This window comes from Phycodurus eques, chromosome 11 (genome assembly GCF_024500275.1).
Source record: "Phycodurus eques isolate BA_2022a chromosome 11, UOR_Pequ_1.1, whole genome shotgun sequence".
NCBI lineage: Eukaryota > Metazoa > Chordata > Actinopteri > Syngnathiformes > Syngnathidae > Phycodurus > Phycodurus eques.
This window is the reverse complement of record NC_084535.1, coordinates 16243936-16260646: the sequence shown is the minus strand read 5'-3', so window position 1 is coordinate 16260646 and position 16711 is coordinate 16243936. Positions and strand designations below refer to the sequence as shown.

General features: G+C 41.6%; 2 protein-coding genes across 2 annotated transcripts; one reads left to right on the top strand and one right to left on the bottom strand.

Annotated features, from left to right (window-relative positions):
- Positions 1–1797: 1797 nt before the first annotated feature.
- On the bottom strand, positions 1798–3245 carry mrps6 (mitochondrial ribosomal protein S6). The gene is made up of 2 exons (XM_061690376.1): positions 2785–3245; positions 1798–1914 (listed from the first exon to the last, which is right to left on the bottom strand). Exon 1 carries the CDS (start codon positions 3121–3123, stop codon positions 2791–2793), a length of 333 nt encoding a protein of 110 aa, XP_061546360.1. The 5' UTR covers positions 3124–3245; the 3' UTR covers positions 1798–1914; positions 2785–2790.
- A 469-nt stretch (positions 3246–3714) lies between these two features.
- On the top strand, positions 3715–16148 carry nolc1 (nucleolar and coiled-body phosphoprotein 1). Its single transcript, XM_061689943.1, has 14 exons — positions 3715–3837; positions 4009–4064; positions 7851–7996; positions 8071–8180; positions 8258–8366; positions 8449–8561; positions 9811–9919; positions 11461–11589; positions 11669–11758; positions 11833–11943; positions 12075–13925; positions 14000–14121; positions 15023–15106; positions 15179–16148. Exons 1-14 carry the CDS (start codon positions 3727–3729, stop codon positions 15335–15337), a joined length of 3300 nt encoding a protein of 1099 aa, XP_061545927.1. The 5' UTR covers positions 3715–3726; the 3' UTR covers positions 15338–16148.
- Positions 16149–16711: the final 563 nt, after the last annotated feature.

Below are 16711 nucleotides of genomic sequence, written 5' to 3'. Positions count from 1 at the left end.
AAATTGCACCATTTCTACTAAAATAAGTTCAGCAACTAAAATTGCCGTTTGTTTCTTCAGGGCTCATCCTCACAAGGGTTCCCATGTGAGCTGGAGCCTAATCCGGCTAACTTTTAGGGTGAAAGGTGGGGTACACCCAGGACTGGTCGCCAACTAATCACAGGGCACATTTAGACATACAACCTTTCACACTCATATTCACAACAATTGACAATTTAGAGTCTTCAATGAACCTAACAAGTTTTGGGAATGTGGGATCAAGCTGAAGTATCCGGAGAAAAGCCATGCAAGCATGCGGAGAAAATGCAAACTCCACACGGGAAAGCTGAACTGTGAGGCAGATGTGCCAAATACTCGTCCACTATGCTGCCACAACAAAAAAAAATTGTATAAGCATTTACACACTGGAGACACACAACATTTTTTTTCATTATAATAACACAAATCCCAGTTATACATCACACTTAAAAATTAAAATAAATTAGAACAGTCTGTGGCTATGGTATGTATTTATGCTCCAACAGTTAACTTGACATCTGACATCCAATGTGTAGTAGATGACAGCTATGGCATTTACAATAATACAAAAGATTGACCTTTAAATACTCGACCTTCTGTTGCTTGTCAATAGGTGGTTGGCAAACTTTGCTGTGTTTGGTTTTAAAGCACAGCAAACAGCTTGGTGATATATTCATATTGTATTGAATAAAAGCAGGCATTCTGGATTTTGTCATTTAATTATCAATATGCATTCATATTTCTTTTCATCCATCCATTTTCTATGTCCTATATATTCTATATCCTCAATTAGGGTCACAGGTGAGCTGGCTATGGGCGAGAGACAGGGGCCACCCTCAACTGGTCACAAGCCAATCGCAAGGCATATACTGTAGATAACCAAACACCCTTACACTACTTGACATTTTTTTTCAGTGAACCTAATATACATGTTTTCATATTGTGGGAGGAGGCTGGAGTACCTGGAGAAGACCCATGCAAGCACAGGAGAACATGCAAGAAAGTCCGTGGGAATGCAATTATCCTGCAACAGCTAACCTGCTGAGATCATGTGTTTAAATAGCCAACAACAATTATACAGATTGACCTTTACGTCGCTCAACCTGATATTTGTCTAGGTGGCTGGCTAACTTTGCTGTGTTTGGTTTTAAACACACAGCAAATACAGCCCAATGATAGATTAACACCAAAAAGCAGCCATACTCGATTGTCTCACTCTCAAGCACAACACATCGATTTTCTGTACCGTTTCTCCTCATCAAGGTCACAGGTTAGCTGAAACCTATCTAATCTGACTTTGGGCAGGAGGACACATAAACATATAACCATTCACACTCATATTCACACCTATGGTCAATTTAGCGTCTTCAATGAAACAAACCTGCCCGCTTTTGGATAGTGCGAGGAAGCCGGAGTATAGGGGAAAAACTCAAACAAGCATGTGGAGAACATACAAACTCAAATCCAGAACCTGTCGACTGAGGCACTCGTGCATACCACTCCAACACTGTGCTGCATAACTACTTCTACCTTAACTTTAAATTATAACCAGTTAAATAAAAGTCCCTAAATTCATGGAGTCACAAGAATAGCACTGTATATTAAACGTGACTATTTTAACATCCGACCTTAATGACAGTAAATGATAGCACCTCTTAGTGCGTACTCATGGCTTAAGATAATAAGCAATATATACCATATTTGGCACTATAATTTAAGTATTGCTTGTTTAATAAATGCTTTTGTATGCCTGGATAGTAAATGCTTCACACACTACTATTATTAAAAAAAACATTGTTTATTAATATCACAAAACAGCTAAATCAGGTCCAACACTCATGGAAGAGGTCAAAGAAGCAGCATACAGCACATCCTCAGGATATGAACTGCAAGTACCTGTTAAAAAAAAAAAAAAAAAAAAAGTTAATAATATAGTTATAAGTATGAGTTACAACCTACTTAGCGTAACATGAACCCCATGATCGCACGACTCATCACTTTAAACCGCATACACTCCTTGAAGTCTCAGCGCCCTTTGCACAATGGTCATTGCACCGGACTATTGCAATATTAGTCATTCGAACTGCTCTAAGTGCTTGAGGACTCTGCATCTTTTTGCACAATTGTTTTTTGTCAATGTCTTTGTCTCCAAAGTGTTCTGTAAATTGACTGTCTGTTGTACTAGAGCGGCTCCAACTACCGGAGACAAATTCCTTGTGTGTTTTGGACATACTTGGCAAATAAAGCTGATTCTGATTCTGATAGGCAGAATGTACATTGACTTCACAATTGCCATTTTGTTTTCAAATGAAAAGGTATAAAAATGTGTTAAACTGTTCTTCAACAATGTGACATTGTGTCGAAACTACTTTAATCATTCATGTAATTTAAAAAAATCTAAAGGGTAATTGTACTGCAAGAGCACAACATAGAAATGGTTTATTGTTAATTTTATGTTAAAGTTATATTATGTTGTGAGTATAGTGTAACTTCTACACAGTATTATAACCACTAATTGCTCCAATACAAAAGCTCAACTTTTCTTATATTGTTTAAAAAATATATATAAAACATAAATATTTTCTTTTTCAAATGAATTTGTGGACGAATTCATAGGGTGGATTAAGGCAAGTTTTCAAGCCCACCCAAAATAGGGCTGGCCTCGCCACTGTTTGACACTATTATACTTTATAGCGATGTACAATACCTGCTATTCTATTATGAATACAGTAACCTACAGTATTCCTACAATAATACCATACGTACTTTCCATCACTGCAGAGGGCCACAGCATGCTTGTTTGGCATTCTGCGTGTCCTTCTTCAGCACAGTGGGCCTCACCACGTCCACGTCGCGATGTAAGTGATCGACAAGGCCCGTGAGGATGCTGGGAGCCGCGTAGAAGTCAATCAAGAAATAGGACGCCCGGTGGTGTTTTTGGTTGTGTTTGGTCATCACAAAGGGCAGGAGCCTCTCTCCGAGGTTCTCCATGTCTCTCACCACGGCGCCCCGCTCCATTAAACTCTCCACTGTCCGCCGGAGAGCCGCCGCCGTCTCCGGTCGCTGCATCGCCTTCAGGATAAGGGCCAGTTCGTAGCGTGGCATTGTTTCAGTGGGTTAGGATGTGAAATTTTAAAGCAAAGACTCAATGGGTAGCTGACATTTCCAGAATCCCGTCAAAGTCGACCATGTTATGACATGAGGGGGAAAAAAACAAAAAAAACCTGTCGGTCGTGATGACGTATACAAACGGCGCCTGTATGTTTAGTTTGAGTCGAATTTGTAAAAATGACGACAACCCGACGGGAAAAGTGGTGCATAAACAGCTGATATATTTAATGTTTGGAAATACAAATGTGGTTTGAAAATATATTTTTTTATTTGATCAGAAAAGTGTGCGCGACCAGGAAGAACGCGTACCAACAGACCTCTTACTCGAGTTGCGTTTGTTGGGAACACCGAACTATGGTGTTCTATTAAAAATCTGCGTAATTTTCTAAACAAATTTCCCAGTATTACCATTCAATACAAAATTGTCGAAGGGGCATTGCGTCTGACGTAGAAATGCCCTTTTGAGTAGCTATTCGGATGTTGTGATGCTTTTGTTTGTACGAGTGAGCTATCCAATTGTTTTTGTTTTCTTCACAATACGCATGCGCACATATCAAGCGTTTTCGGTCACTTCCTTCCATCTCCATCGTGGTGAACATGGCGGAGCACAAGGCTGTGCCCAGCGATTTGTACAAATGTGTGTACTCCTTTCTGTTGGAGAACAAGTTCACCAAGGCGGCTCAACAGTTTGTCAAGCAGATTATAGTGGTAAGTGTGTGTGTGTGTTTGTCAGGTAGGTGGACGGACTTCGACGGTAGCGTGCATGATAAACGACAGGCTCTAGCGTATGTAGGAATTTAGCACGTGGATTAAACTTCATTTGTGCAGCGTTCCACGTTCAGGGAATTCAACCACTTGTATTTGTTTTTCTATTACTAGAGTCCTCAGGATCCAAATGAAGAGTCTCTTCTCAACATCTATGACTTCTGGGTGAAGTGAGTTGTTTATGTGTAAAATCGTTTTGCAGTTTTTGAATTGATTTACTAACGTTTTGAGTAAAAACATTTTGAGTGTGCACGGTATTTGTAATGTTAATGTGACAATTAAGTTCTTTAAACAAAGTGTTTTTAACTGTAGAAATGTAACAAATACACGTGAAGCAAGTTTCACCTGTTAATCACCATATTCTCATCATCCTAAATTAAGATTAATGAGAGATTTTCATTCTGAAAGAGTATGTGGAGGAGGGGGGTTCTAATGGGCTCTTTTCACATAACTACATCATATCTGTTGCAGATAATACTGTTTACCCTGTTTTTTGTTTTGTGCAATGTAACAGCTGTGTATTCACTGAGTAAACAACAAAGTATGATTTTATATATATATATATATATATATATATATATTTTTTTTTTTATTTATTTTTTTTTTTACCCTCCAAAAGCAACACAAACAATACCTTGAGCGTTGGGTTCCAGTGTTCATATCGCCATCCAAAGTCAGCAGTGTTTTAAGCTACCACACATTTCCCGGCAATGTTGAAATCTTTCATGATTACGTGTAATTAGTTGTTCTGTCCCACAGCCTGCTTTCCTGGATACCGCAGTGCATAAAAACATTAAATTAAGATGAGAAGTAGACTCGATTCGGAAATTAAAATTAACTCTGCATTTGGATGACAAAGATTCACCAGATCTTATCCATCCATGCATACATACATAAAGTTAAGCAGGCCTACATTTACACCGAGGTTTTTCATGCTTCATGGATCTGAAGCAGAACCTTTACAGCCACTTCTGCTATCTGTCCGTCTGTCTATATTTGACACTCATAATGCAAAACACAGAAAAAAAACCCCACTAAAAAATAACAGGAAATGTTCATACTAACATGAGTACATATTCACATGAGTAAATATTCTATCACTAACCGGTTGTATACGAACATATTGATAACTGTTATCCCTAACAAAACCACAACGTTGGACAGAATATTGACATACATACAGTTAGGGATGATCCGATCATGTGATCGAAAATCGGGGTCGATCACGTGATACAGGAAGCCCTCGATTTACGAACGAGTTACGTTCCTACGCTGGCGATGTAACACGAATTTCCGCGTAAGTCGGATTTCACCGTTAAAGTTGAAATTTACGGCGAAATACTTCTGTTACGGGTATTGTCCCACGTGATTGTGACAGCAAGCTCAGTGTGTCTGGGCGTGTGCGTCAATGTGAGTGAGACGGGACTGCGCAGGCGTCGTCCGGCGGGACTGCGAAGGAGGAAGGAGTGCGCGCCGGTGCGAGTGTGTACAGTAGCAAGTGTAGTGATGGCGACCGGGGAAGAGTAGCGATTAGCAGAGGACCCGTGGAAGAAGGGAGTTAACCCCTGCGTCTCCCGACCACGGTCAGGTGACCGTAGCAGGAAAGGTTAACACTTCGTATAAAGTAATTAAAATACATTGAAATAAAAAATAAGTTGCTGTACTTACAATTACTGCTGAGAGTGTGAAAAAGAGGGCGAAAAGGCAAAGATACTCCCGGCACACAGACAAGCACTAGCTAAGCAGAAACACTATGGTGCTTGGACAAAATGGCGGACGAGGCACGGGTGTCGTAAAGTCGTAGGTCGAGTGCGCCGTAACTCGAGGACTTCCTGTGTGTGTATATATATCAGGATGAAGGCCTCTTCTTCAGGTTTCCAACTACTACAACATTTTGCAATTTGTTGCCAGTGTATTCCGGTGTGTTTAATGATTTCATCCATCCATCTACTTCTCGGTCTTCGCCCTGGTCGCTTTGTGTCCAATGGTATGCAATTGATAGTTTCTGTGGTCCACCTTTTGTCAGCTCTTCAGGCAACGTGGCCAGCCCATTTCCATTTAAGGCTTTTTATTTTTTGAATGATGTCAGTAACTCGCATCTGCATATCTATCTATCTATCTATCTATCTATCTATCTATCTATATATATATATATATATATATATATATATATATATATATATATATATATATATATATTCCCAGCTGATGGAGATCGGGTTTTATTAATTATGATGGAGATCGGGTTTTATTAATTACCTTTGTGACATTTTAAATGTCGCAAAATAATCCAAACATACAAAGATCTTGCCAAATGGAACAGTAATAGCTTTGTTTTATATTGAGAAAGTAAACTATTTGAGGTATTTTTAGTACCGGTTTAATATGTGACAAAGTGACATGCAGACTGTGTGTTTGTTTGCGTATGAGCATCACTCACACACAAACACAGTCTCTACCCTCCCTGAGCATGCATTCAACTGTTTAATGACACCTCTGGTGTAGTTTACTGTTAAACTAAACACACAACAAAAATAATTACACAAATTGTATATTTAATTACATGACTCTCGATCGTTTTAGAAATCGTCACCTTAATGCTAACAGTCATTGGAAGCCCCTGTTGAAGGGCTAGCTTGAATTCGCATTAGATTACGGGTGGAATTTACCTTCCACCGTGCCGCCTGCTAAATGTTTTTAAAGTTTTTTTATTACTATTATTTAACTTGTTACTCATTTATTCTTGGGTTGTTCTCAAATATTAAAAGTTGAGTTTTGGTAGTTATATTTATCAGATCGGGACTCTGTGTCGGCTGATAATTAAAATGAAAGACCCGGGCTCGGGTGCAAAAAAATGTGATCAGAACATCCCTACATACAGTACCTTCATATCCGTGGTTGTAAGAAGAGGCATACGTTAAATCTCATCTAAAACATTTTGTGTGGTGCTTTGAGGAGGACTGAGCCTTTTTTTGGCGGATCCATATCCTCTGTTGTTCACAAAAAAACTTAGCTATTCTCTTTCTTTGAGCTCAAGCCAAAGCAATTAAAAGTATTACTTTAGGGCCATCTGGTGGAATCTCATTATTAGTGTTTGGTTAAATTATTTTTTTCGTCTCTGTTTGAGATGTTCTGTTTTGTCGGCAATCCTTGAATGCACTTCGTACATAGTCATAAGTGAAACTTGGGCCCAGTGTACACATGTAGACAGTTGGCCTGTTTTTGTGCCTTCCTGACCAAGTATGCAAATGCCCGACAAACTTAAGTTTTATAAGATTGTTCTGAGGTCTGATGTGTGTTAAGAGAGGAGTCTTCCAGATTTTAAGGTCCAAAACAGGTCAGGGCCGACGATCCTAAATAATCAACTCGTTCAAGCTGACTTCTCCGGAGTCATGACGCCGAGAATTGTAATGTGGAACAGAATATAGCCAATCAAAAAGCTCCCTGACTCAACAAAAGAGAGAGAGTAAATAAAAACAAGCATGTCTTGCCCAGTGTGTTTTTTTTTTTTTTGTACACAAGTGGGTTCCCGGATGGCAAGTATTTTCCAAAGCAAGTCGTTTATTGGGGACAAAGGCTTTACAAGGCTCCTGGCTCCAGCAACTTTCAGTAACATTCGGGAAACATCGGTGTATATCCGGGAAGTGTTTCTTTTTCTTCGTTTTTTTTTTTTTTAGATGACGTGTGATCATGCCGTGAGATTGCAAGATTGGCAGTTGAAAAAAATCTTTGTGTGTGTGCTGTTCTGTATTGAGATTATCGCAGCACACCGTACAACCAAAACTGTTAAATCCCTCATTTTTGTCTTCATGTCATGTCTTCATAACTTATACATACTGATGTGTTAACCATTATTTAATTAAAAATTGTATTTACCCATGTTGTTGAGTTAGGACAGTTGTGGCATTAAAATGTAAAATTTGTTGAGCACTGTATGGATTTCTGTATGTGCTTAGATCACCTAAAGCTCGGAAACGCAAAGCGATTTCTGCCAAGACTGAAGCTGCTGGCTCATTAGCCAAGAAGGCAAAAGCTAGTAGAGAGAGCTCCAGCAGTGAGGAGGATGAAGCTGATGCCAAACCCAAGAAGGCTACGCCTGCTGGTAATATTACTGCACTCTTTGAATTGTTATATGTATGTTTTGAAACCATTGTAAGATTGTTTCCCTTTCAACAGTCAAAGCAGCACCTGTTAAGGCATCGGCTGCAAAACCTGCAGCTACAAAAGCTTCATCTAGTAGCAGTGAAGAATCAAGTGACTCCGAAGAAGAGAAGACTCCTGCCAAGGTAGCAGTCACTTATTTTATAATTAAAATTGTGGTGTCATTTTTTTTAATCTTTGAATGTCTTCTTTCCTCGCCTAGGCTCCCGTAAAGCCTACAGCAACTGCGAGTGGCGCAAGAAAGAAAGACAGCAGCTCTAGCAGTGAGGAATCAGACTCTGAAGAGGAGCAGGCCACCAAAGTGCCATCGAGTGCGTGCTGTTGCCACTTCTTTGTGTAGTATTGCATGGTTTTATGAATGCATAATAAACCGTATTTAATTTTAAATGACAGAGCCAGTTACCACCGCCAAGCCCAAAGCTCCTATTCCCGCTGCAGGAACGGCTAAGAAAAAAGAAGAGAGCAGCAGTGAAGAAAGTTCCTCGGAGGACGAGGAACCGTCCAAGGTGAAAAAACTGGCATCTATAAGCCAGTATTTATGCTACAGATCTAACTGATGTAAAGTTTCCAATTTAGTAACTAACTACCTTATACTAATTTTTTACGTTTACTGAATTTCTTTAACAACCTGCATGCACTCACAACCAAAACGTAGTTAAATAAGGCACAGCCGAATGCAACTGAAGTGGACCAACGCAAAAAAATGAGTTGGCGACGCTTCGCCGCAGGCAACGATTGAGCACCGTTTGTCTACTGACACGCTGCCATTGGAAAACTGCAACCTTGTATCAGGTTTTGAGGCATTTGTATGTTGTAATATTTCTAATTTTTTTTTTGGTGTTCCATGATGTATGGGAATTAAATCTATGTTCTTGTTTTCTTTTCAGATCGATTATTTTGTCTAAAATTCCAAACCAAATTTTCCAACCAAACCAAAAAACGTTCCACCATCCTTGTGAAATCAGTTAATGCGGTTCCCAGGCAGCTTGAGAAACTGGTGGCTAATGCTGGCGCCCATATAAAATTTTAAATAAAACTCCATGCAACACACTTTCTTCATGTTCGTTTCTTGTAAGAATTATAGTTCAGAAATAAATTACAAGTACTTAAAAATAGGGAGTTACTTTTCAATCACCCTGTAGACGCGGACAACCATTCACACTCACATTCACACCGTCACTGAATGGGAACTGAACCCACGCCACCCGCACCAAAATCAGGCAAGTGTACCACTGCACCATCCGTGACCTAATAACAAAATATTTTACATATCTTTAGTTGGTCTGGAATGACTCATCATTTACTACGATGGGTGCCTTCTACAATAATTTTTCTTATGGGACTAAGCACTGCTAATGGCCCATATTTAGGCCATATGTAATGTTGTAGGTTTATTGTTGTAGTGTCTATTGTTGTAATTTTGATTTGCCACGAGTGCGTTTTCATCCACAGTAAGGGGTGCTTGGTTGGCTGTATGAGTGCCTGTCATTCAACTCTGTATTCCGACGTCAGGTTAACGTTGATGGTATATTTGATCGGTCAGTTTGCGCTGCAGTTGCATTGGCTATTTGTATCCGCATTGAAAGAAGCCTTAAATTTGAGAACATCCAATTAAACACTGTCATGACACATATCCAAATCATGCCACATGGAAATTCTTTTCCCCACCTAAACCCTTTTGTGCAAATCCAGCCATCATGTTGTCAGAGATCAGAATGTTAATTTGCATTTGTTTCTGATGCATTTCCTTGATAGGCTCCAGTGAAACGTGCCCAAGTGAAAACTGTTGCTGCAGCTGCCGAGTCGAGCAGTGAAGACTCCTCATCTGAAGATGAGGCTCCGCCTAGCAAAAAATCCAAATCAGGTTTGTTTGCATTTTAAAAACCATCTCAGGTTTAATGGAGGACTACTTGCAACAGATCAGTGAGGTACTTCCAATTTTGCCAGTGATCTGCAAATTAGTTTTCGGTTAACTTCCTGCTCCATTCACAACATTGGGAAAAGGAACACAGAAAAAGTTGAGTGATTTAACTACCAGAAAAATGAGTAAATACAATATGAGGGATACTTTTAATAAGTCACTTAAAACAGTGGGTGGCTCAAATGGACATTCCCGTGAGGTTGCTATAATAGAAAAATTAAGTTTGACTATCTGTTCTAAAGACCGCATCCTCCCTACCCAGGGTAACAGAAATTTGGAGTTGGAGGAGTTTGTTGTTACTCTGTATACAAAGGTATGTAGCAGGCATTTCGGCAAGGATCACATTCATTGTACAACTAAGGATGTGCTGTTTTGTCGTCGTCGTTTGAGGGGAAGAACTACATCAGCAGTGATCGCCATGACAGATGTTTGAGAGTTTGCCAGCACAAGAGATGAATACTCTTGTTAACGGTGTAAACTAGGGTTCCATATAAGTTTTGACCGCTGCATTTTGAGCGCTGGGGGATCCCATTTGAGAATATTCGTGTTCAGATGAAGGTTACAGGGTGTTAGAAGGGCAAGAAATGAGATGTTCCATTCAAACAATGACAGTACGACATTTTTGAATAAAATCCATCTGCCCATAGCAGTACGATACATTTGATCTTTGCAGAAAAGCCTTCTACATTCCTTTTGTGGGCTGAGTACCAACAAATCCCCCTCCTTGGTATTCTGTGTACCCACTGCGATCAAAGTGTGGCGTCTTTAGGAAAACGTTGGATGCTAATTTTGCATTAATGTCTTGATCCGGTGCAAAAAGGCCCACAACAATGCTCATTTGAACCACCCACCGTTTTCATCCATCCATTTTCCGTACCGCTTATCCTTCCTATGGTAGTGGGGGTGCTGGAGCCTATCCCAACTAATTCTGGGCGAGAGGCAGGGTACACCCTGAACTGGTTGCCAGCTAATTGCAGGGCACATATAAACAACCATTCACACTCACATTCACATCAACGGGCAATTTAGAGTTTTTAATTAACCTACTGTTCATGTTTTGGGGATGTGGGAGGAAACCGCAGCACCCGGAGAAGACCCACTCAGGCATGGGGAGAACATGCAAACTTTATATAGGGGAGGCCAGATTTGAACTCGGGACCTCAGAACTCTGAGGCAGATGTGCTATGTGGGTGTGCCGCCTCACCCAACGTTTTATGGACCACAAAAGTATCCGTCACATTTACTGTAATTTCACGTGTATAATAAACTTTGCCCCCGAAAATCAATGTGTATTATGCATATGCATAAGGAAAATGAAAACATTTTGTCACAGTGTAGAGGAAAGGTTTTATGATCGTAACTAAGTTTTTCTTGTCACTGACCCCTCAACCCGTTTTTACTCCAGCTTTGTTTGGTTCTCGTCATTGTCTTTGGGCAGTGTGTCTGTTGGATGTTGGTTCAATCATTTGACTTTATCTCTACAGGAACGTACAGTGCAGTCCCACCTCCTGCTTCAATTCAGAAAGCTGCATCAGCAGTCAGTAAAGCCAAGGACGACGACTCAGACAGCAGTGATGACAGCAGTGACGAGGATGAAGGGAAGAAAGTAGCTTGTAAGATATCTCAAATGTAGTTTAAACTGGGCAGCTGGAATTTTGTTGTGATGTGTTCAACAGTCTGTGCTTTGTGCAGCTAAACCTGCACCCATGAAGAAGACTGTGCCTACTAAAACTGGTTTGAAGAAGCCTGCAGCAAAGAAAGAGTCCAGTTCTGAGAGCTCAGGTAGCAAACATACATGTTCTGTCCTAGGTTAAACAGAACCTGTCTTGTATTGTTTTATAACTGTGTCCTCTTAGATTCCAGTTCAGATGAAGAGGAGACCAAGAAGCCTGCAGCCAAGGTCACACCAGCTAAAGCAGCCCCAGTCAAACAAACTCCGGCAAAAAAAGACGATTCCTCAAGCTCAGGCAAGAGGCAACAGATGACTGACTTGCTAGCTTATTTTATTTGTGAAATCCCTTTGAACTGCTCGTTGCCTGTCAGAACAACTAGTATTATTTTACAACTGTTACAATATTGTTTGCCATTGTACCTCCAGACAGCAGCTCAGAAGATGAAGCTCCTGCAAAGCCTGCCACTAAACCTGCTGCACCATCAACTGCTTCAAAAGCGCCAGCTGAGAGCAGCTCTGACAGCAGTTCAGACTCTGACTCCTCATCGGATGATGAACCAGTTAAAGGAAAGCCTGCACCGGCGGCTAAGCCTGCACCGGCGGCTAAGCCTGCACCGGCGGCTAAGCCTGCACCGGCGGCTAAGCCTGCACCGGCGGCTAAGCCTGCACCGGCGGCTAAGCCTGCCCCGGCGGCTAAGCCTGCCCCGGCGGCTAAGCCTGCCCCGGCGGCTAAGCCTGCCCCGGCGGCTAAGCCTGCCCCGGCGGCTAAGCCTGCCCCGGCGGCTAAGCCTGCCCCGGCGGCTAAGCCTGCCCCGGCGGCTAAGCCTGCAACTCCCGCCGCTAAGGCTGCAACTCCCGCCGCTAAGGCTGCTGCAGCGGCAGCAGCTGAAAGCAGTTCAGACTCCGACTCCTCATCTGAGGATGAAGAACCTGCAAAGGCCAAGGCACCACCAACTAAACCTGCTAAACTTGTCACCCCTGCTGCAAAGGCCACTGCTCCAGCAAAGACTGCAACTCTCACAAAGACTGCTGCAGCGGAAAGCAGCTCAGACTCAGACTCAGACTCCTCATCTGAAAATGAAGAGCCAGTGAAAGCAAAGCCTGCAAACACAAAATCTTCAACGCCAGCTTCAAAAGCTGCTACTCCTGTTGCAACAGCTGCTAAAGCAAAAGCAGCAGCAAAAAGCAGCTCTGAGTTGGACTCCTCATCTGAAGATGAAGAACCTACAAAAGCCAAGGCACCTCCAAGTAAACCTTCCACCCCTGCTGCTAAGGCTGCAACCCCAGCAAAGGCTGCAGCAGCAGAAAGCAGCTCTAACTCAGATTCCTCATCTGAAGATGAAAAACCATTCAAAGCAAAACCAACACCTGCTAAACCTGCCACCCCAGCTTCGAAGGCTGTCACCCCGGCAGCAAAAGCTGCTCCTCCGGCAAAGGCAGTGGCAACAAGCAGCTCTGAGTCAGACTCTTCATCAGAGGATGAAGAACCTGCTAAAGCTAAACCAGCGACGAGTAAGCCTGCCACTCCTGCCGCAAAGGCAGTTGCTGAAGAAAGCAGTTCTGACTCTGACTCCTCATCTGAAGATGAGACAGTGAAAGCAAATCCAGCAAAGGCAAAACCTGCCACCGCTGCTTCCAAGGTGACCACACCTGCTTCCAAGGCGGCCACCCCTGCTTCCAAGGCTGCAACTCCTGCAGCAAAAAGCAGCTCGGAGTCTGACTCCTCGTCCGAGGAAGAGGACGAACCTCCTAAAGCCAAGACAGCTGCAACTAAAGCAGCTGTTTCTGCAGCAAAGACCGCAGGAGCCAATGCAGAGAGCAGTTCGGACTCAGACTCTTCTGAGGAAGAAGCCCAAGCCAAGGCTAAACCTGTGGTCAAAAAAACTGTAGCACCTAAAGTGGCCAAGAAACCTGCCAGGAAGGCAGCAGTGGTAGCTAAAGCTGCAGCTTCAAAAGCACCTGCAGCAAAGAAGGCCAAGAAGAGTAGCTCCGACTCGTCCGACAGCTCGGACTCTGAGACGCAGACCAAGAACACCCCTGCCGAGGCTGCCGTCGCCAATGGCAACGCTTCTAAAGCTGGGTCGGCTAAACCTGCAGAGTCATCATCCAGTGACAGCAATTCAGAGGAAGAGGCTGCTGGGAAAAGTACTATTAAAACTTCTAACCCTGCGGTAGCCAACAAGGTGACTAAAGCTAAAGACAGCAGCAGCTCCTCAGACAGCACAGATGATGACGATGAGGCATCGGCAAAAGCTGCCACTACGCGCAATGCCAATGGTAAGTCGAGACATCGAAAACCAAGGGAAAAATTAGTGAGTAACACATGAAATTATTTCTCTCAATTGACACAGGCACCAATGGCAAGCAAAAGAATGAAAAGTCATCAGAAAGTGAAAAAGAAGCAATGCAAACAAAAACTCCAAAAAGGAAAAAAGCAGCAACTACACCACAAACCTTTCCGAAAGACAACAAGGTAGAGTAACAGCTTTACACGCACTCACACATTATCTAACAGAATCCAAAAGAAAGCCTAAACACGGAAACAAGTCAAGAAATGTCTGTGTCCACACAAAAACGATGTAAACCTACAAAAATGGCATTGAACGGGAAACAAGCAAGAAATCTGCGCAGACTTACAACGAGGTAGAACTTGAGCTTGGGGTCACTCTCGACTTAAAAACGGCAAATCAGCAGGAGAATGTTGACAGAGTCCTGCGGTGGACTTGAAAACGTATGGGATAGATTGTTCTACATCTCCACTTATTGCTGATGGTAGTAGATGGCTGCTGGTGGTAGTAGGGGAGCAGAAGATTTTGCTGTAAAAGCCATATGCTCAGAACTCTTCTGCGGCATGATCACAACATGGTGATCTACCATTGTTGTTGGGTGAGAACAGTGTCGACTGTCACCGTCTCAGGAATGAGGCGTATGTGTTATAAACACACAAACGCAAGGGAAGCGTTTTAAGATTTAGTCACTTGGGGACCTGGATTAAAAAAAATTAACAATTTTCGGGCTCCCAAAACCCCAATTCCATGTAAATGAAATGTAGAAACCATTTAAAAACAAGCAAACTTTAAACTCGTTTACGTGTGGACATGGCCTAAATTCTGAGGATTGGGCTGGTCACTCCACAACTTTGTTGGTCTGGAAACAAGATGAGGAGACTCAAGTCGACTCGGGTTGACTTGACAAGTCATCCCGTTTATAGTTGGAACCTGCATTTTAATAGAGGTTGCTTTTTGTTTATTTTTTTAAAAAACCTTTTCTCACTTCATAGCCTTGACATGGACTGGCCAATAAGAGAACACATCGGTTATATTTTCGCTTTGCACAACACAAATTTGAAAACCTAAAAACAAGTTTGTTTGCAGTCTTCTCACGTACCTTTCCGAAGAATAAGGGAGGAAGATGTTGATGTGGATCCCCGCCTTGCAGACAACTCTTTTGACGCCAAGGTAAGCTCAAGAACTGGTGTGGCCTACTCCTTTGTCACTTGCAGGTAAAATGGGCATAATAATCATTTTCAGAGGGGCTCCAATGGCGACTGGGGCCAGAAAGCGAACGACGTTCTCCGTTTTACCAAAGGCAAATCATTTCGCCACGAAAAGACGAAGAAGAAGAGGGGAAGCTACCGGGGCGGCGCCATCAACACCTCGGTCAACTCGATTAAATTTGACAGTGACTGAGGAGCCCGCCCTCACCTGCCCCCCCACCCGCCCCCTCACCTGAACTCTACAGAACTTGTGTGATGAGGACCTTCTAAAAAAGTTGGTACTTTGACAGATACCATTTAGTATGAAAGTAACACTTGATGGGATTCGTGGTGAAACACACAAGGCGCCCAATGACGGCTTATAGCCACATGCTGGTTTAAGGCCATCGGGCTACAATTAAGTACAGCCATCAAACCTATCATGATTCTTTATTTTTAGGTTTTTCCATAAATGAATTACAGCCATCCAACCCATCACTGGTTTTTCAATTGATTGTATACATTTGTCAGTCTATAATGTGAACATTGGAGAGGGTTTGTACTCCCTAGTTTTTCCTTAAATATGCTGTGGAGGAATTACGTTTTAGGGTGTGTATTAATATTCCTTGCATTTTATTCAATTTCAATAATTAGGAGTTGATGTATCGTCAATGTTCCTTACAAACCATGTTGCATTGAAACATGTAAATGTTAAAATTCAGCCATTCACTGCTCCTGTTTTTGGTAGAAATGTTTGTCTCCAATTAGTTGATCTCTTTTCTGTCGGGATTTACCTTTCTAAATACTTTTTTTTTTATTATTATTATTATTTTGTTGGGTCATTAACCCTAACGGCAATTAAAAGATTAACAATATTGTCAAAACCAGTAGTGTAGTTTTGTTCGGTTGCCACCAGGTGGCACACTATTCAGTTAATTTAAAACATTGCTTTCACGTTTGATATTTCTAGATTGTCTTAATTTCTCTCTGAACAATAAAACACAAATGGTCATTCACGCTTGAACAAAGAATTACATGTACCGTGGAAGAAGTGTTGAGGCATATGTATATATTACACAAGATAGAATGCCCTATTATGGTAGAAGTGATCAGAAACTGTTAGAATGGTGAAAAATATTTAACTTAAAGTGTAGGGATGTAAAGCGTTTTCAAAAGTAAATCTCAACACAACTTCTTGCGGTCTTTAACATTTCCAGACAAGTTTGACAGAATATGATTTTCTGAGAGAACAATCTTTTTTCCCTGCACAAGATGAACAGCAAATCAATTGGGTGGAGGCAGAGAAATAAGCTCTAACATTGTGATAAAAACGATTGTTGTTTGCATACTGTATTTCATGTGAAGAACTGGGAGCAAAAAGAATGGATAAGATAAACCATCTTATAATGAAAATGTAACTTCTCAGCCTTCAGAATTTGGCAGCATCACAAGCTTTGGTTCAGTCTTTTGGCAGGCAAACATATGTGTATATATATATATACATACATATATATATATACACATATGTATGTGTGTGTATATATGTACATATACACACATACATATATACATAGTGTGTGTGAAAAGA

Coding starts and splice junctions, on each gene's coding strand:
- mrps6 (XM_061690376.1), bottom strand. CDS start 3,123: ATGCCACGCTACGAACTGGCCCTTATCCTGAAGGCGATGCAGCGACCG.
- nolc1 (XM_061689943.1), top strand. CDS start 3,727: ATGGCGGAGCACAAGGCTGTGCCCAGCGATTTGTACAAATGTGTGTAC. Junction 9,920..11,460: donor TAGCAAAAAATCCAAATCAG/GTTTGTTTGCAT, acceptor TTATCTCTACAG/GAACGTACAGTGCAGTCCCA. Junction 11,759..11,832: donor GTCCAGTTCTGAGAGCTCAG/GTAGCAAACATA, acceptor GTGTCCTCTTAG/ATTCCAGTTCAGATGAAGAG.